Source organism: Stigmatopora argus, chromosome 15 (assembly GCF_051989625.1).
Source record: "Stigmatopora argus isolate UIUO_Sarg chromosome 15, RoL_Sarg_1.0, whole genome shotgun sequence".
Taxonomy (NCBI): domain Eukaryota; kingdom Metazoa; phylum Chordata; class Actinopteri; order Syngnathiformes; family Syngnathidae; genus Stigmatopora; species Stigmatopora argus.
Window position 1 is genome coordinate 8265305 of NC_135401.1, and position 21483 is coordinate 8286787.

Here is a 21483-nt window from a genome sequence, read left to right on the forward strand (position 1 = left end):
TAAACGTGCACTTCAAACACCGGCAGAGCTAAAATTTGGTTCCCTTACATAAATTTCAGCTTAGGAGTTAGATTTTTTTTTAAAAAAGACGGAAAACTTATGACAAAGTTTAGTTCTGTTATTTAGTTCCAAATTTCAAAGTGTCAAAAATCACCTTTTTGAAAAAATATTGAACCCGCAAATGAATCTGTTTCAGCCAATGAGTCCTAATCGCCTTAAAATCCCTCCCCCAATACAAAAGCAGCATCAAACCTGAGCCCAAACCAAGAATATCATGATTATAATTCCTAATATATGCCATCTGTTTTATTTCACCAGCCTTTGACATGTAATGAAGACATCCTGTCAAAACAGGAGCATTATTTAATATTTTTACAAACTAATGTGGCTTCCGGCATAAAGATGCGGAGCTCTTCCATAATAAATAACAAGTGATTCACACATGAGAGCATGCCCGCAGGAATGCGTCAGCTATTAAATTATCCCTTGTGGCAGCCAGTGCTCCAAAAATTGACTCACCCTAATCCGTTCAACTGTGTGAATAAATCCAACTGGCTGACCTGCCTGGTACTGAGAAATGACAGCCAGTAAAAAAATAGCAAAAGGTGGAACGCCTCAGCGAAATGTCCACACTTCCAGTTCCATGATCCGGAAGTCGTCTGTTTCTGAGAGGCAACAGTTATTGAAGGTGTAACAGGGGCTGCTGCGGCCCAGGTACAGATTCTCATCAACCCATAGACCAAAGTGGCCACTGCCGGAAAAAAAAATAGAATCACTTTTAAAATTCTTTACAAACTTACTGTATTTTCCGGACTATATCTCGCACTCTTCATAGTTTGACTGGGCCTGCGACTAATACTCATGTGACTTATTATGTTTAATTTTCCTCTCTGACCACTCTGTTTTTTGGCAACAGTTATCTGGAAAAAAAAAATGTTGACACGCCTATTTAATCTGCTTTACTATTGTTATTTTAACGTATGTTTGTTTTTGGGATCTGGTCAAATAAAAAAATGCCCTCCAAAAAATCCAACTGATATGTTTGTATACATGTGCATGCATGTGTATATCTATTTATTTATTTTTCTTTCTTTCTCTTCATTGTGCATTGTTTTGTTGGTGCGACTTATAGTCCGAAAAATACGGCAATTGATTATTGTTCTCACCAAATGGCGTGAAGCAATTTTTTAACATCAAAATAGTAAAAAAAATAAGATTAGGAAAAGAAAAATCTGCATACAAATGCTTGCCAAACTGTTCAACGCAAAATTTACCTTCCTCCGCCAATGGCGAACGAGTCTAGGTCCCCTTTAATGAAAAAGGAATTCTCTCCAGTCCATCTGAAGCACTACGAAAACACAGAACGTACATTTATGTGCATTGAACTATCATCTCATATGGCACAACATGACAATGACCTTGAATCGAGGATGCAACATGAAGAGAAATGTTTCTCCTGTGCCGTAAAACTTCTCACTGAGCCTTAGAGGGTGCGAGAGGAATGCCCCGAATACCTGAGGACGCAAAGAAGAGGTTATGGCACCCTCTCCAGTGACGCTGTAAAGTGGAAGCATTACCTCGTCCAGGGTGTCTTTGATGACGAGGAGATTGGGTGAGTCCGCCAGGCTCACTTTGCGGTAGAGGGACTTGAGGCTGGCCCCGTGGCGAGATGTGCTGTACGCCAGCTGCCAGGTGTGACCCACTGTTTTGGGGGGCAACTCTTTGTACAGCTGAGTAAAGGAGGGTTGGAAGAAGAAATAAAAAACTATGGGACAAACCTGTTAACCTGGCAATTAAACAATCAGTAATCACTTTAGAATTGGTGGTCATTTTTTTAATGAGATTTTCGTTTTGACAATTTTTAAAAGGAAATCAAAGTGTTGTTTGTTTTAAATGACTAATTATCATAATTCTATTTACATGTTTAACACAACTGAGAGCTGCTGGAAAACAGAAATCACTGTGCCTTCTACAAGGAAAAAAATCATGACCTGTTGATGGTGTGAAAACCGTCCCCAAATTGTGGCAACCAACCCTTTATGTGTTTTTGGCTGAATGCTAAACTGAAGTACTAGCAATCAAGCAACTTCAAGTTAAGTAGAAACCTATTGTGTAAAAGCTCATAAAGAGAACAGTGAGGACCTTAAAATTTATAATGATCTTTAAAAAAAAGTAACCCGACACTCCAAAAGTCAAGACAATGCAAATATTTTTGTGCTACAACGCCCCGTTGTGGTCGAGTTAAAGCAAGTGTGATAACTACAGGGACTTCCAGGAAATAATTTCACTGACCTCTCTGACATGTGAGGCTTCCAAAATATGGCTATTCTCCACAATGGCATGAAGTCCTTCAGGGTCTCGTTCAATGAACAGGCCTGGTTTGTCCCTGTTGTCCTCCATCAACACCATCTGCAAACAGAATGGCAAGTTCTTCTGTTAAAAACAGACCTTGTTTGCATTTCTCAATGCTCACCTCCCAGTCGTCCCCAGAGCCACGCTGCTTCTGTAACAAGTCCACCTGCTCCTTTTCGTCTTTGTCCTCAACCAGTACAAACTCTTCGTTGTAATCCGCCTCCCAGTCCTCTTCTCCTCCTCCCGTGCGCAGACACAAGTCTGGTCGACGGTGCTGGAGAAAAGCGTGCAGTTCGTCGGAGCTAAAGTGGGAGGACAGAAAGCAACTATTCAGGACGGACGGATAGGTCAGCAGCTGCGTCAACAAACAAGTGTTTCTTGTTTGGTGGCGAAACATTCACTTGGCTATTTTTATGCATTAAAAAAAATGTGAATACATTCCAGCTTTCTGAAAACAGTTCATAATTCTGTCAGTGGCCCAAAGACAAAACTTCTTGTGATTTGTGACCTGAAATCCCAAGAGTTAGTGTACCTCTCTTCTGAAAGTGCAATCCAAGATTCCCGTACTGTAGCGGTAGGCTCATTCCCGCTAAACTGGAACCCTCCGCCACGCCTTTTTAATCCCGCAGACGACTGAACCCGCAGCCGTACAAACATAACAGAGCTGGGACTTCTGGCTGGAGACCTTCTAGAAACTGTAGCTTACAAAAATAACATGTATTATCAAATCTGTAGGAATGACAGAATACCGCGCCACTATATCGGTACCTGCAGTCGGACTGCTCACAGAAGAGGACGGAGCCTCGTCTGTTCTCCCTTGACTGGATAATTCTGAAGCTCCGCAGCAGAAGCTGGCGGCCACACCAAGAGGACCTCCGGAGGCTTCTGACAAAATCTCAAATGGGCTCCCATCAAGCTGTTTCTCAGAGGCGTTTGCACTCAAAGTTTGCTCGCTTCCTGCAGCAGCAGCTTCTTCTTTTAGGCTCAAATTGGAGAGCGCCACAGGTGCAAGAATTGAGAGCGACTCCCCTTTTGGTTCTTGGCTTTTGGCATTTTTCAGCCGGTGGAAAAGTTTTTTCCCTTTTTTTCTGCAAAGCAAAGGATTTGTGATTAGAATGACTTGATATTCCAAGATGGCGGTGCGCACGGGTGCAGCGGCTCTTTGCTCTCCAGTTTGGTGTTTTGTTTTCTCGATCTTATCGTTATTTACAAACATCTGCGAGGCAAACTTTTTCTACAGTCGCCAGGATTTAATTACTCTTGGTAGGAGATGCGATATATCAATCACAACAGCACCAATTTTGTTATACGCATCTGTGTATGATGACAATAAAAGGCTTTTGATTAGATTTGACAACACAGTGTATGAAATGGTTATATATATATACACATATATTCCAAGCAGACTACTTTACCTATGCTGGGAGTAGTGAAAACGAACATGTGAGATGTCCGAGAAAAACGAGACAGATGTCAGCTTGTCCACAGAGCATGACAGGAGGTACTCCTCGCAGCCGTGCTCCTTCACGAGTGGGTGAGTCTTGCACGGGTCGAAAAAGAGCTTGTTCGTCGTCACCAGGAGGATACCGGACACGATGCCCTGATGAGGGCGAAGAGAACATATCGTTTTTAAAAACATTCCGGTTGAAAGCTGACCAGACACTCAGAACTAGAGTTTTAGCTTACCTTGCGGTCTGTGATGTGGCGGCAGAACAATTTGAGGTAAGGCGTGGCATCCGGACCCTCGCCCGGGCAGCACTCGGGCGGTAGAGCCAAAAGGCAAAGCTGTCCGTCAGGCATTGGAACCGCCTCTACATCCTTTTTGCATTAAAATATGTTTGGTGAGTGAATGAGTGATCCAATCGCATCGAAAATAGTTGTAAAATTGCAAACTTGAATCCTGAGGTGGAATACGTATACAGTACTATGTGAACTGTAGTAAAATTAGAAGTACTCATTTAACTTCTGTAACTTACAGTAAAAGGCATTCTCAAATAAATCTGATGTAAATTAAATTTTTATTTTCTGTCAATTATATACAATTCCTGTTTAATAAGTTGACACCTGGGGAAAAAATCTGTTCACACAAAACATGTTTCCTTTTCTTTGTTCCTTGTTTCAGTTTTTATAAAAGAAAAAGAATCCTACACACCAGAATGCATTGCCCATAACTCCTTCATTCATGCATTCATTCATCCATTAAATTATCCTAAATAGTTCCAACCGAGTATCCACTTAATGTTTATTTAGCAGACATATGGCTCACATTGGCCACCAATTGTCAAACTTCACATACGAACGAGTACATTGTAAGATTCGAGGTAGAAAAAAAAATACTTTTATACTGTATCCAAAGTTAGTTTCATAGTAAATAATTAAGAGAACCTGTTAATTTGCTACTTTTAGAAATTCAGCTGTGCCCATTATGTAGATTGCCAAGGAACTATTGGAAATATTGTCTATTTATACACATATTCCAGAAGTTGTTAAACAACTTTGGATAAGACAAAAGGTTATAAAACTAATTAATCAATGTCCTTAAATAATGTAAATAGTCAATGAGCAAAGCAAGTGCAAACAATTTAACAGTATAAAAACAGGACAATTTACATTTACCAGCAGTTTGTCGTATTCTGCTTCCGGCAAAGGTGACTGAGCAGGAGTAGCGTGTTGACCCGAGACATCTGAATCCGTCTCCAGCATCATTTTCTTCTTACAAGCATCCAAGTTGGCTGCTACGGCGGTCTTTCCCACCTCAGATTGCTGCTGCTTAACAAAGGAGGCCATATTATGAGTGACTGACCCCGTATATAGCTCAGCAACAGTCAAGTACTTCCTCTTTCTGCCTGCATTTTAGCCCTCCCTTTACTGTGTTTGTACTCATAGCAGAGGTCCACATGACACCATTTAAGACACGAGAGACAAAGAAAAGAAAGAGTATGAATGCATCAGCATGGATTGTAAGAATCAGCTTTTTGATCATGACCATTTGCTGCAGTCATGCTGATTTGCCTGTAAAATCCAGACAACAACAACAACTAAAATTCCACCATGTGACAATTGCTGATTCTTACCTCCGTCCGAAAAAGGGCCGAACACAAAGGTGACGATTGTGACCGGCAGTGGGAGCCGAACTGGGATGAGATACAAAACACTGACTCATCCTGGGTGGAGAAGGAAAAAAACAACAACCACATTATCTGGAAAAAGAATAGTTGTGATACAATACATTCATATTCCATTTGTAATTCACCATAACCTATGACAGTAGGGAAAACCTATTGATGGCGGAAGTTAGTACATTATTTGTTTCTGGATGTCTGTTTGTATGCTTCTGTTTAAAGTAATCATTTTAATTGTTCTTGAGTTATCAAAATTGTAGCATAGGTTAATAATACAAAACAAAAGAGAGAAATACATTTTGGGGTATGTGGAGTTCAGAAGAGGAATATTACAGTAACAATTGAATCTATAAAAGTGAGTTAACAAATAGCAATAAACAGCCTCATTTAATGACGAACATGGCGAGCAATGACTTATTTCCTGTTCGTTATGTTTTTCCCCCTCAAATAAAACTTAAAACGCTCATTTAAAGTGCACTAAGTAACCATAGCAACGAAGTGGATTTCTGCTCAAAGGTCAAAGTGAATCGGGCTCGTCGCAAGAACACTGTTTGTCTAAAAGACACAAGTCTGGTTAATTATTCCCAATCAAGAGCTTACTTTATGAATGTAAAAAACAGACATTACCTTAGAGCAAGGGTGTCAAACTCGGGTTGGTTCGCCGGCCACATTAACGTCAACTTGATTTCATGCGGGCCGGACCATTTTAGATATAATATTTAGATTTTTTTTTATAAATGGATTAAAAGAACTGGATTAAAAGCCCTGAATATTCAGTTTTTCATAGATCTAAAACAATGTTTATTTTACCTTTTTTTTTTTTTTATATTTTTAGATTTTACAAAATGATTTTTGAACTAAAAACACAGAAAAAAATTGATTAAAAAATTACAATTATTGATTTAAAAGGGGGAAAATCAGGACATTTAATATACATCTATACTCTTCATTTTAATTTGATCCTAAAACAGAAAGTCATTATTTACTTTCCCGGGCCACACAAAATGATGCGGCGGGCCAGATTTGGCCCCCGGGCCGCCACTTTGACACATGTGCCTTAGAGGAAACATCCGAAAATGCATTAATCCTACTGTATTTTTCAAAGAGACTCTGAAATACATTGAGTATATCCATGCGAACCGAAGCTCTTGTCGGTGAACTGAATGTTGGACAATACCATTTCCAAGACATAAAACTCTTATCAACACTGTACATTTCCAAAACTTTAAATCATAGATATATACTACATAAAAGTGTGTCACTGACCGTACTGTTGCTTTTGCCTTTATGTAGCAATCGGCCCTTTTGCTCTTGCTTCACTGCACTGTTGGCATCCCATGAGGTGCCTGCCACCGAACCAAAAGGTCAAGTGTTTAACATCACACACACACAAAAAAAACACAATTTTGAGATTGAATTTACAAAACATGTCAGTTGGAGCCTCAAGTTCAAAATCTTTTGAGTAGGAAAAGTTGTAAATTTGACTAACATATTACCTTGCAGGTAGTACTGCCGCAAAATTGGGTTTCGAATGTGTGGGATGTGGTCCACAGGTTGGACAGGGGCAATTTGGTACTGATGGTGTTCATACAGGTTTCTAGTTGAAGGGTCATGCAAGCCTCGGGCCAGAGGTTGACTGTCCCAGGGCCGCTTTGTGAATGTTGGAGGCTGAGAGACCCCAGATTGGAGTCTTGAGCCCAGCCTGAAGACACACAATGAAAAAGATACTCTCTATTGGTTTCAAAATTACATTGACTTCAACACCCTGATACTTTCAAACAGCATACTACCTCCAAAGATTCTTTTCTCCAAGCACCACCAAATATGGCTAACCTTAAGAATGCCAAAACTTTGGTAAAAAATTCAAAGCTATGTTTGAAGGTGTCTGTAAGATATTGAAATATTATCTAGCAATCAAATCAGGAACTTCAACCCCCTTTTAGTGCAGCCTTAATTATTTGCGGAGATTGCAGGGTTCAATGAACAAAAAAAATATTGCCTTGTGATATGAAAGCTGGATAATTTTTCTTTTCTTAAGATGCAGACTAAATTTGAAATTCAATGAACTTCAGAGCCCTTCCATTGGATAGCTGCACCACTTTTTACATTGTCAATTCATGTTGGTTTCCAGGCACTAGGAGGGTAATGTCATATTTGGGCAGGTACCTCATTACGTTGGTTCATAAAGATGCTGAGGGAAAATCTTGGTTAGCATTAATTTAAATAGGGGAAGCACTTTAACACATATTTCGCCAAAGTTTCATCACGTGTTTAATGTGTTATGCCTTGGCTGAGTAAAACACTCTTCAAAACTCCCAGTTGGACTTCAGCATAAGTTAATAAGAATGGATATAGCTCATTAGGAGTTATTTGGATTGCAGCTACTTGCATTTGTGTGAAAAAAAACAATCTAACATTGCACAATGCAGCCATTTTTACACATCTCAATATAAACAGAGATGAATGAACGTGTGAATTGAGGTACGATAAAACAAACAACCCGGCCGAGTGCATATCATAACCTGCTTTTGTGTAAACCTGACCTGCTCTTCACATTGCCAAGGTAGCTTGTCCGGGTCTTGTCACTCTGCGGCTTCTTCTCCATGGAGATGTCAATCCTCCTCACGGACTGAGCCATCATCTATGTCTCTTTATTGTGACAATGCTGCAATCCCACTGCAGAAGGATGATGGGGCTCGACTGGCATCGTTCCTCCTCCTCTCATTCCCCATGACTGGCCTGCTTTTTTTTGCTCTGGTTTTACAGCATCTGCGGCTTACAACACAAAGTGGCAACTTAACTTTGGTGCAGAGGGGGGTCGGGTTGCATACTGGGATGGATTTTTGCCGATGCAGGAAAGTGATCTAAGTGGACTAATGGGTCCAGTTGAACAATGCAATTAGAACATCAAATCAATCAAGAGGGAGTGCAACTTGTTCTTAAATTAGACAGATTTTAAAGTATCGTGCATTCTCTTACAATTCAAAACATGTTACAATTTACAACCTTAATGATCAGGAATTTTCAAGGGATTCCCACCGTAACTCTAGCCAACCTAACGAAAAATATCCAGTGATTATGCTCTAAGTACCATTAATTAATGTAGATCTAGTTACCGTGTAATTGAACAAAAAACATTTTAGGTCATGTGAATTCAACAATTATCATCATTCCCCTCATAAATGTAGTATTACAATTTAGTTACTAAGGGTAGTTTAGTCACAAACCTGTCATAAAAAAAGAGAAAATGCAAATGACATGACCAATAACTCTACACAAAATTGGCTCTTAACAACTAATCGATGATCAAAATATGTCAATTAATTTGATTATCAATTAGTTGTGATCCCTCTAAAAAAATATTGTCAACTGAAAACCATGTCTTTGTTTATAGATCTATTCCAGTGACATACATATTCCACTAGGGGGTACACCATCACGAAACCACTTGTCTTAATGCGTAATTTTGCGACTTTTAAATGTAGTGTTGCGCCTTTTGATTTTGTTGATGGTTACGTGTCTCAATGAATGTGAAACACTGTCCTTCAGTGTCTCGATCATACCAATCAAGACTCAACTACTATACCACTATGCTGCATGCATTTGTAATGGTGATATACCTTCAAATCAGAGCGTTGGACCGCAACATTTCAAAGGCCTGCAGCCTTTACAGCGCGTGGTGCTTTGTTTACATCTCAAATATTTGCATGTCGTTCTTTTAGAATGTATGCCAAAGCAAATATTTCGTAGTGTGATTCCAGGAAGTGTTTTGGGTGTGCGTCAAATCACCGCAGGTGGAAGTACGCACAGCCTGACAAGCAGAAATGGATCGGAAGGATAATACAGCTTCTAAACAGATGAACCGCAAACTTGCAGGGACTGAGGCTTTTACATACCGGTCATTAGGGATGCCAAACCCCGCTGCGCAATCCTCCAGTTGCAGTCTTATGATATCACGTGCTGTGTTGTGGTCACGGTCCGCCTACTTGTCAATTTAAAACAAATCCAGTTCCTCTTTCTCAAAGAGCCGACTTCCTGCGAAAGCGGAAGTATGTTGGAGAAAATCTTGTAGCATCAAAGATGAAAAATAGGCGCAACAACAACCCGCCCTCCAGTAACACAATGCACTGTTCGTTGTTTCAACACTTTCATCAAAATATTCCCAAAACATAAACAAAATTTTTTACAACTATATTAAAATTATTGAAGCGTATTCTCCGCCAACTCTAGGGGCGCAGTGATGGAAAAAGCAACGGAACAGTCACCGGAAGCGAACCACCGGCTTCCGCTGATGAACATCAACATAACTCACATTGAAAGACGAAAAGGATAAACTGCTCCTGGAATAGAATTCATCTACTCGATCTTACCCGCTTTTGAACGTAAGTTTTATTTTTTGTGTTTTTAGTCGTTTTAACATTGATTTTCAACTAAACGTCCAGAAAATGGATGTATACTTTTCGGGTCATCGTCTGCGCTACCGATGCTAACGCACGGCCTTATATATACGTATGTGTGTATTTGTTTTTGTTAGCTTTCACGGCTAATCATATTTATTGACAGTTCACATCAGCAGCAGTGTGTTGATCAGTTTGTGACTAAAAGGAGATCGGCTATTGTTTTTTGATGGCGCATGATTTATAACAGTGCCTCAATAACAAAACTACATTTTGTTACATATACTTTTTACTCTGTATGTCTTTAACATGATTTTGTTCCACATAATAGTGTACACCCGTTGTTTGTAAGAGACCCTGGTGCGATCAATACTTCTTTTTATTGTTTACTTTCAATGTGACATTGATTGGACAGGAGACAAAACTATTCAAAGTCAATACTAAATATAGCCTTGAAGTAACTAAAACTATATTAATAACATAATGGAAATTCGCAAATCAGTGACAGAATTGTCAATATATAACATTACTTCTGTTGCAATCTGACATTTTAACCCTTAGGGCAAGAGACGATATTATCTGGTTATTTAGAAACAAAATAATCTCTTTTGTTTTTTTACATTTCATAATATTAATGTCTTGCTGGCCACTGACAAGGATAGATGTTGATTTTAGTTTAGTTTCTAATTCAAATCAGGTTGGCATATTCTCGTGACTTTTCAATGTCCTCAATTCAAGAATCACAATGAAACATCCTTAAAACGTTGTATGAGTTTGTTCCATAAAAGTTCACGCTACTCAATATAAACTTTTCTCTCCTTGCTTTTGTATCCCCAACAGATGCTCTGACTAATCTCTAATTTACATCCCAAGAGTTGTCCGATTAGCGTGACATCTGCTCAGTCTTGAGCCATTAAGAGCACCAAAGCACCGGTGCTTCCCCCGCAAGCTGAGCTGTCGCCATGGAAACAGAAACCGTAAGTCAGCCTTTTTTTTCCAGACACTGCATCAATTAGCACTCTATGACTGTGCTGGCATGTGCATTTTGCAGCACAGCAAAGATTCTTGGTTTGGAGCGACCGATCCTTTGTTTTGTTTGTTTGCAGGACGTTATTCCTATCTGGCAAAACAAGCCACATGGATCCACTCGCAGCGTGGTGAGGAGAATAGGATCCACTCTTCCGCTCAAACCACCACAAAGAGCATGTTTTCAGGTATTTTCCCTTTTATCATTGAAAGTTTGTTATTTTTTATACATGATTTTAATATGTATTAATCAGGAGCTACCTGGCATGCCTTCTCTTCGCCCAATGGACGGTCCCATGGTTCCCACCTTAGCAGATATTGCCTGGATTGTTGCAGATGAAGAGGAGACGTACGCCAGAGTGCGGTAAAGAGGGATCTTTTATCTTATCCTTTGGATGTAGACACCAGTCAGGATTCATTGATACATAATGAATGAATGACGCTCGGTTAAACGCGTGACCGGACGTTTGGTCGTTTGGTCGCCCGGACCCAAACGTCTGGCGACCAAACGTCCGAGTACCAAACAAGGTAAAACAACACGGATTACGCATCAATCAAAGCCAACAATGGCCCTGAGCAGTTTCACTGAGCGGACTTGTGAGTGTATAAGAGTGTGTATGTACATGAGTTGTCCGCTTAGGGAGGGATGTCAGTCAGGGTCTTAACAAGTTCTCCAACAAAACACAATAAAAGTCTGGGAAATTTGGAGCTTTTCTTTAGCCTGATAATTAATAGGGCATTTCGTATGACAAAATAATAATTCGCAGTTTGTATTTAGGGAATTTGAGCAACAATTTTAAATGGTAATTATCAATAGCCTTCCGGGCGACCAAACGTCCGAGTACCGGTTAAACGTGTCAATGCACTGCTGTTAAAGCCATAAAGAAATGTACACTGTCCTGCCCTACATGTTCTGGGACGGTGACTATATACAGTCAGTCGTCATTTGTATTATTATTTTTATTTCTCCAGGAGTGACAGTCGCCCTTTGAAACACGAGTGGAGGCCCACGCCGCTCCTGGTTCTACACAGGAACTCATCAGTGCCCAACTTCCGACGTGAGGGCAAGCGGGTGGAGGGCTTGAGAAAGCCCGGGGTCACCGCCCTCAACCGCACTACTGCCCTGCAGGACGAGCTGAGCAAACTTCGAGCGCAGATTGCAAAGATCGTGGCCGGCGACACAGGTGAATGTTTTGTTCTTCCTGTAAGTAAAGATGGTTAAAACTGGATATCTTTTTACCCATTCCTTTCTTTCATTCCAGGCTCCAACCCCTTAACTCCTGATCTGCTCTCCCCTGATGACACCACCATGAGCTTTTCCATGGCCCCCTTCGAAACCACTCCCTACCAGCCAGCGGCCGCGGCAGCCGCCTCTTTCGTTATTAGCGATGTCACTGAGGAAGATGAAGAGGACAGTGACAAAGACATGGTGTCGGTAGTGTCGGAGCTGGTCCCGGACCCACTCCCACCGGTCTCTATGACTGCATCGGCCACCTTCGACCTGGACCGGCCTAGCATGGACTACCGCGAGGCGGAGGAAGACACGGTGTCCCTGTCCAAGTCCACCAGCTTTGCCGACGTAATGGACATCCTGAAGGACATGAACCGCATGAAGATGAGTAAAGATAGGTAAAAACTCGATTTATGATGTATTTCAAATTTAATTCACAGGTCAAATGTGCTTAACACATTTGTAGAATGTAATCAATGTATGGTATTAATTTCATTGTGTATCAGTTTAGTGCCGTTCCAGTAACCGGACCAAGATGTTTTTTTTTTTTTTTAAGCCACCCACTTATTGTGTGTTACAACAACACCATTTTGCTTGTATTTAGGTTAGGTTAGGTTAGAACTTTATTTCATCCCGTATTTGGGAAATTTCTTGGTTGCAGTAGCAAGACAGACACGAGACATTGCAGACCTAGTTAAGATAGATTTATTATTAATACACTTTAATCAAACAGGGAGACATCTTTAACACAGTGGCTACAACGTGCAAGGAAAATCACTCCCAACTCGCCTTCGTTCAAGAGGCATCCTCCTCTGTCCATTTAGTCGCGCCATACTCAAAACATTTAATGTAATCTGATTCAAACAATTGCATAAGCTAACCGAATAACACCATTAAGGTAAAAAAACAACTGCCACAACAATCTCATATTAGATCGAAACCACAAACACCTGCATAAGATTTTGCACAAGTAAGCATACAATGTGACCCGAGCGGATCAGAAACCAAAACAACTGCGTAAGAATTTGCACGAATAAGCATATCATTTCTTTACAAGGTAAACAGAGCGACCATATTTTTAAACAATAATGCGATTATCGCCATCTGCCGGAATCCAAGTCAAAGCAATTTAAGAGTCCCTTGTAGATCTTCATTGCCAACTCAGATCAACAGTCTCAGCCTGGAACAAGGTGTCCTGTTCAGTCAATAGTCCTGAAAACAATTAACTGGCCTCGAAAGCAGCTGTGGGGGAAAGTGTCCTTGTGCTTACTTGGTCCCAACATAAAGCACAAATTAATTTATAGCTTCTTAATGAACATATAGTAACATCCCAGAATAAACCCAACAGTTAGGTTAGAACTTTATTTCATCCCGTATTCGGGAAATTTCTTGGTTGCAGTAGCAAGACAGACACAATACATTGTAGAGCTAGTTAAAAAATATATATTATATTTTTTATATATATTATATTTTTTATATATATATATTATATTTACTTTGTAGTCTATCCTTTTGTTTTTTTTGGTGTTTTTTTTGGAAAGTATCATTTCAAGAACTGTTTCAGCACCATTTTAAAAAGTACCAAACAATACCCAACCCAACCCTAGGTATAACAGAGGCTGTACGTCTTTGAGAGAGGAGGATTCGGCTTCCCTGATCTCCGAAGCTCTGAGGAAAAAGTTCGTCCTGAAGGAAGAAGACAGTGTTGCCTTGAAACGGAATTAGCTCTTCACCGGTCCTGCTGCTCCATGTAAGTGGCAAAGCATTTTCATCCAGGCACTGATAATGTCAACATATTGAGATTTTTTTTTTGTCCATTTCTAGATGTTTTATCATGAACGGTCATACAATGCAACTTTATTCCTTGGACCTCCATGCAGTAGCTGACTGCTGCAAGTTAGTAAACAAATCTAATCTCTATGGCATAGTTTATTCTGCACTCCAGGTTTCAGAACAATGACTTTCAACCAGGAGTAACCAACCAGTGGCCCCTTTTTAGGAATCCTTTGTAACTTATTCGGCGTGGAAAAGGAGGCTTTTTAATTAGGACATTTTGCAGGTCTGTATCATACTTGAACATGTTTGCGACTATACGCACAACATTTCTTAGATCTTTGGACGGAAATAAGAGCGATTTGTGTGTGTATATGTCTAGCCTATATATACTCTAAAATGGCGTTTAGGGATGACACGCGTATAAAACAAATTACTCTAGGTCAATTAAAAGGTGTTCCCGTGTGGAAAGGAGCATACACAGTGTATTTGGAGTATATATATCTATTTTTTGGAACTTTTCCAACCCTCGAATGAAGACCTTTGAAGGATCCGAACGTTTGACGGCCTTTTGATGTAGAATAGGGATTCCCGATGAAGCAAAAATAAGTGAAGTGTGTGTGTGTTTTACATAACTTTGTATAGGAACACATGAGTTTTGACTATGAATATTCCTTGTAACGCCTTACCGCACATCTGTTGCCTGCTCGGATGGCTGATTTTGCTCGCCCCCATCCCTGATTGTGCCACAACTTCATTTTCTTATTAGCCTATCCCTTATTCCCTAACAAAATGTGTGATATTTGTCAAAATTGATTTAGTGTAATGTGTTTTTCATAATGAGCCACCAATATGGGTAGGAATAACTCCCTCACAATAATTCCTCGCTGTCATGACACATTTACTTCCTCACGCATCCTTTTAAGAGATGACAAAGATCGTTAAGACATTTCAGAGCACCATGACAAGTTAAAATTTACCTCAGTTTCTCAGCATTGATCCTCTTTGTTGGGTTGAATACAGCACGTCCATTGCAACGCGTTTGTTGATATTATTTTTGTCATGTTAGCATATGTAAATAAAGATGGGTTGATCTTTTTTGGAAAATGTTAACTTTTTATTTATGACTAACAGAATACTACACAGTGATCACTTAACTGTTAACTGTATTTTATTATACATCTGTGTTTTTAATAGAAAACTCATATCGCAGATTGTATTTGAAGGATTTAAAATACATGGGAAAGGTAATTAGTGATTAGGAATTAGCAGGAAGGAAATTAAATTCAGCATTAAGACCACTTAGTGGGGTTTCGGGTTTGCCGTTTTGTGAGTTATTCCTTTATTTAAAGTAATCACAACTAGTAGTGGCAATACATAGCCTGAAAATGATACTTAACCACCTGAGTTATACATCATCACCACATTGACAAAATTTAGCAGTCGCATCTATTTTTTGTAGACAACAAAATGACTGAATGATGACTTGTATCTCAAAATTGCTTATTTCACACCCTAACGGATCTATGATTTTTTTTTTATAAAACTTAAAATTTCAATACACTATTTTGCAGTGCTTGGGCAGTATAAAAGGTTTCCACAAGGAGGCAGGAAGGCTCAGCTAAACTACAGAAAAGTTGATGAGTTGAATGAATGTAACTTATAATCACACCCCTCTTGAACATTAGCATGAAATCTGGCCCATTCTACTTTAGATTTGAAGTTGCTCCTAAAAGTAAGCTGCACTCTATTTCTGAACGAGTCCTTGGCCTAGTTCAACTCCACCATAGCTATCCTACTGAATGTAGGCGTTTCTGGGGGGACTTCTAAAAATGAGATTTATCGTCATAATTAGGCCCTGTTAAATATAGACCTCTGATTCACATTTTTTTTCTTGCTACTTTTTCTCTCGTCTTTCAAGTACCTAACTACGATTAGTTTGGCTTTGCTGAACTGTATCACTTAACCTACCTATTGTGAAATACTTTCCCCCCCTGGCTGCTCTACCCGTGTTGATTAACTGTGCTATTTCATTTGTTCTGCATTTGACCTGTTTTAATTATCCTCAATATTGTTGATGACCGCACAAGTGAGACATTTGTCAGAGTCAGAGTTGATTAAAAAGTCAAATGTAACCCTGCAAAGACCTGGAGCTCACATATGTGGACATCACATTCTGAAGCCCAGTGCATACTTGTATGGCAAATGTTAATTCAATGCCATTGACGCTTTGGTGCTAAACGTCCAACTCATTATGACCGGGAAGGCTCGCATATATGGTTCAATTACTGCCAGAACCCCGTCAAATTGAATTGGACATCTAGCGTCATGAAATATGATTACTCAATGCCTGCCATCCCAGTTCAAATGGATTTGACGTATGTCAATTGCAGTGAATACGTTAAAATTGAAGCCTAAATGGCTCAAATTGTGATATTCACATATGTGGATGTCAGGTCTAAATTTTAAAAACATTATTTTTTTAAACTGTAAATCATATTTTTTTTATGAATGAATACATTTAATATGTACATATATATGTATGTATGTACATATATATGTATGTGTGTATATATATATTAATCCATCTTATATAATGTAGAATAAAATATCCATTATATCTAAAATATTCAAAAAGATCAAATAAAGATTAATAAAACCAGAAATACTTTGGGGATGGCCCCCAATAACGATGAAGTGTATTTTTAATTATTTCTTTGCCTCCCATTCATAGTGATAGATTTCCAATGACTTTTAATTAGAAGGATTTGCAATGAATCAACCTGTGTTGAAGTTTGTTTGTTTGATCGATGCCATGCTTTTCTCTTTCCCTTTTTTTGCCCAAATAATTATCATTTATTGACTGATTGATGAGCCTGCCAAAATCTGTTAAAACCTGTTGTGGCGACCGTTCATCAATCTGGAGTGCAGCTGTGCGGACTGCAGGTGTTGTCACAGTTAATGGTCATAAACACGTTGCATCCTCCCAAAAGGGGATGGAAATAGCTCTGCTCTGGGGTCACATTTCCAGAAAGAAAGAGTAGAACAAAGCGCAATCTTGTGAGTATTAAAAAAAAAAATCCTTTTTTTTTTTTCTGTCTTTGCCAAATTGTGACTCACTCCCATTTCCAGTCTGAGTATCATTCCACTTTGGAAAAAGGCAAAGGAAATACCAGAGCAGAATGCGCAACTGATCCCGTGAGCGTAGTGGCAACGTGAGCACCAGCCTTTGCGTAATTGTTCCATTTTTTTTAAAATACTGATTCAAGCCAGTTTAAAAGAAAACATATGATATATCTTTTCCCCCCTTTGTAGCTCACATTTGAGCTTGTGGTGGTAACAGTTCGTACACTCATTCATTTATTTTCCGTTACGCTTATCCTCACACGGGTCGCCGGGGAGTAAGTGGAGGACACCTGGAATTGGTTGCCAGACAATCGTAGGCTTCAAGGAGACAAAAAAAACATTCACGGTCACACTCATACCTAAGGTCAATTTAGATAGTGTTCAAGCAACTTACCATTCATGTTTTTGGGATGTCGGAGGAGACCAAAGTACCCAGAGAAAACCCATGAAGGCACAAAGAGAACATGGGATTGAACTCTTGATCTTAGAACCGCGACGTGCTATACCTGACTACGTCAAAATAATAATCTTTATCAAGTAATCTGTCCTTCCAGCAAATGCAGCTATGCTTAACCTGTCAGTTTTGGGTCAAAATTCCGCATGGCTTGTTCACAATAATTAGATTCATTCTGTCTGCCAAAACCTTGAAAGTTAACAAAAAAATCTAAATCTTAAGTGCAATAGGTTCACTTGAAATTCAGTTTTTTTATTTAATAGTGTGGTTTAAAAAGAACAGGAAAAAGGAAGAGAGTTGGAATTTAAAAGCTAATTCAAGGCCAGTGAGTGAAAAAGTCAAATATAATTTAAATCTCAGTATAAATTGCTTTTCCGCTCCGTTTGATTGCCATCTCCCTGTCTTCTTATCATAGCAAAGTCCGTCTTGATTTAGGTCGACAGAGTGGATGAGAAAGGTTTCAAACATGAGAGGTGCGCCGCCCTAAAGACCCCGGCGGCTCTTCATAGTCCGTTTTTAGCCGCCGCATCGTTAGTGCTGACCGCCACTCCCCGAGCGTCCAAGACGACCAGCTGGACACCAGTTAAGGTCAGCAGCATCGCTCCATCAAATAATAAAAACATCATGAAAAGACCGTTGGCTGGCTTTGAGCGTCGTCGCAGGAGGGGGAAGGTGTTTGGCATTTCAATCAGTTTTACGCCTGCGTAGTGTCAAACTCATGGTAAAAATCTGCTTATTATTCATGAATTGAAATGGAGCCTCTTCAGAAGTTCAAGGCAGGGAAAGAGAGTTTGAATTAAATTATCGTGACTATCCTTTGGGGTTTTAATGTGAAGCTACTGGCCATTATTTAATTGATTTGAATCAAAACAACACGTCTGATGTAGGGGTCATGATACATTGAAACATTGATCGCAGGCCCTTGCATCTAATCAAAATGTGGATAACTTTATAACATTGACAAATTTCATGTAATTGTCCAAAGAATACATATACTAGTATTTTAACATTATTAGATTGGCTTTAACAATTCATTGATCTGATTGATGCATTGAATGATACAGCATCTATCATCTTTTCTATGTTTTTTTAAAGAAGAGTTCTTATGCAAATTTTCAGCAATCTAATTGCCAAAATGTCCAAAGTGCTGTTTTTGTTATTGATGCAGGTACATTCATTGTATTATATCAATCGGAGGTCCTTGAATCGAATTAAAATGTATATAGGTAATATATATATACATATATATGTAGTATATATACATATATGTAGTATATATACAGATATGTAGTATATATACATATATATGTAGTATATATACATATATATGTAGTATATACATATATATGTAGTATATATATACATAATATATATACATATATATGTAGTATATATATACATAATATATATACATATATACATATATACTATATATATGTATTACATATATATAGTATATATGTATATATATATATATATGTATTACATATATATAGTATATATATATATATATATATATATATATATACATACATATATACATACATATATACATATATATGTAGTATATTTGTCAACCCTTTGAGTATGATTTCGAATGGATGTAAATGTCACTATGCACAGTTATGAACACACACATGCAAAGCCACACACATAAACCTCTTATTACTTTGTCATGAACCCTGCAGAGACTATTCCTGGGACAGCACATAATAAGACCGCCTAATTAGCCCTGGTTCTTAGGGAATCCATTTGCCCACCTTTGCTACACATGCTGTGGAAGTATGTGTGGATAATGTCAAGCTGGTAATTGGCACACTTTTAGATGACAGGCTATTTCATCGAATGTGACATTTAATGTTCCCTGTCTTTTATGATAAGAGTGTTTGGTAATCCAGCTTCTCACCGTTGTAATGAATGCAAATTATGATTCTGTAATAACTGGGGAATTCCAAGAATGGTCGTCTGGTCTGGAATTTGACATCATGTAAGCACGATGACATTTTGGATATTACCACATTTTCTTAAAAGAAGCTCAATGACTGCTAGACTCATGATTCCCTTTAAAAATTAAATACAGTCTTGTTTATTTTTTTGTTTTCAAATATACGAAAAGAAAAAGAAAGGTCGTAATCTGGAAGAATATAGATTTTGGAGTGTAAATTGTATTTTTATTTTTTCCAAGACAACGCAAAAAGTGTTGATTTAATCTAATGAAACCACCATCGTTTTTTGCTGCCTTGCATAAATTAAGCATCTACTAAATGTGGTGCTTTCTAGACTGGTTCGACATCTGGAGAAGTAAAAAAAAAAACTGGCATAGTGACGTGTGGGGTAGCACAACAACGTGTGCAAAATTACTTAAATATTCACCGCGTTGCATTCGGAAAACAAGTGAACACATGGTTGCATCAGCATGAATATACATGTCAATCAAAGCAGCCAACAGTATTCCACGCGAGCATGCCGGCCTGTTTGCAACTTTTTCCATAATTAAAATTGCCCTTGGGACCATTTGACCACGCTTTTCACAGAGAACATTTCGCACTTCTGGGATATTCTTTCTAGGAAAATACTATGTTATTTTTCCATTCATTTATTCCATTAGGGTCTGTGCACATACCAGAGGAATAGTAGGTATAGCGTCATAATGTGATCATACCATCCCTTTTGGAATAATTCCCCCTGTTGTTGTCCTTTAAATCTAAAATGTTTCAATTTTACCAGTTTGAAGTCAATATTGCTAACTTTCTTTTAGCTTGAAGTTAACCCTACATAGCGCAAGGGACATTTTTTAGGTAAAATATAAAACAATAACTATAAAGACTTAGGTGTCTTCATAGATGGAAGTCACATTGTGTAATCATATAGGCCACAATATTATTATTTGGTATACAAGTGTGGCCTACATGACCTAAACTGTGATTTTGTCCATATTCGGACAAATGTGAGATTGACGCCTTCTCCGCTCTTGACTCCAGTTTTGCCCTTTTGCACGACCACTATTGACACCAGCGTGCACACGCCACCGCCACATAAACATGCACGCAACATTGACTCACCCGATGTGTTTTTTAACCCCCTGCGGAGTCGCTCGCATGTTGACTGCTCCCATGTGGCGGCTATCGTGACAACTCATGCTCAACTTCCTTCTGTCACATTCTTACCCAAAGTTGTAAAAATATTCAACTCCTCAAACTGCCTAAAAATTGTCAAAAGTAATGACTGGTAACTCCATGAGGTAAAACACAAAAATACAGTCTTGGAAATGTATTGATTCATTCATTTTCCGAACCAGTTTATCCTCACAGGGGTCGTGAGGGGTGCTGGAGCCTATCCCAGATGACTTCGGGACACCCTGAATTGGTGGCCAGCCAATTGCAGGGCACGATGAGACAGACAACCATTCAGTTAACGGCAATTTAGAGTGTCCAAACAGCTTACCAAGAATGTTTTTGGAATGTGGGAGGAAACCGGAGTACCTGGAGAAAACCCACACACGCCCGAGGAGAATATGCAAACTCAACAATCAAACAATAATCACAGTAAGAAATCAACACTTATTTTCACATTTGAATTCATGCTCTGTATGAAATGTAAACTATTCCTTTTCAAAAACACTGCCCCTGTAGGCTATTTTACAAACATTCTCTGCTGTTGACTAGGCACATAATTCATTGTATGACCCAATAGATCCTCCCTCTTGTCTTCCTTTCCCTCTCTCTCCCTCTCTCGCTTGGTCTAGTAGCTCGTAGTAGAGCGCAGAATGCCTGTGGAATCTTTATGCACTAAGCAGAGTGGAAGAAGCTTGTCGCTCTCTACAACAACACTGGACTGCTCTCCCTATTTGCTTTCACTTTGGACTTGTAAGCGACACCTTCTCGTGAGTTGTTGGGTGATTAGGACCTCCACGAGGAGGTTCGGATGTCTCGTCGTACTCTTCTCGGGTACCAGTGATCTTGAACATGATGTGAATTGGAAAAAATACTAGAAGAAGAGAGA

At 39.1% G+C, this 21483-nt stretch overlaps 2 protein-coding genes across 6 annotated transcripts; one reads left to right on the top strand and one right to left on the bottom strand.

Annotated features, from left to right (window-relative positions):
• Positions 1–284: 284 nt before the first annotated feature.
• LOC144089443 (oxidation resistance protein 1) lies at positions 285–9513 on the bottom strand. 5 transcript variants are annotated; one of them, XM_077620272.1, is made up of 16 exons: positions 9371–9513; positions 8018–8249; positions 6971–7176; positions 6741–6820; positions 5427–5516; positions 4969–5121; positions 4039–4170; positions 3768–3952; positions 3121–3440; positions 2885–3047; positions 2474–2654; positions 2293–2409; positions 1578–1730; positions 1419–1514; positions 1275–1348; positions 285–751 (listed from the first exon to the last, which is right to left on the bottom strand). In XM_077620272.1, the coding sequence occupies exons 2-16, from the start codon at positions 8113–8115 to the stop codon at positions 616–618; spliced, it is 2184 nt and encodes a 727-aa protein (XP_077476398.1). In that variant the 5' UTR covers positions 8116–8249; positions 9371–9513; the 3' UTR covers positions 285–615. The 5 variants fall into 5 exon arrangements, with proteins under 5 accessions (XP_077476398.1, XP_077476395.1, XP_077476396.1 ...); XM_077620269.1 differs by lacking the exons at positions 6741–6820; positions 6971–7176; positions 8018–8249; positions 9371–9513 and having other exon boundaries at positions 2885–3053; positions 4963–5118; positions 5427–5578; XM_077620270.1 differs by lacking the exons at positions 6741–6820; positions 6971–7176; positions 8018–8249; positions 9371–9513 and having other exon boundaries at positions 2885–3053; positions 5427–5578.
• Positions 9514–9713: 200 nt separating this feature from the next.
• Positions 9714–15008, top strand: mtfr1l (mitochondrial fission regulator 1-like). Its single transcript, XM_077621676.1, has 8 exons — positions 9714–9856; positions 10712–10848; positions 10978–11085; positions 11152–11261; positions 11870–12081; positions 12160–12526; positions 13736–13878; positions 13953–15008. The coding sequence occupies exons 2-7, from the start codon at positions 10834–10836 to the stop codon at positions 13851–13853; spliced, it is 930 nt and encodes a 309-aa protein (XP_077477802.1). The 5' UTR covers positions 9714–9856; positions 10712–10833; the 3' UTR covers positions 13854–13878; positions 13953–15008.
• Positions 15009–21483: the final 6475 nt, after the last annotated feature.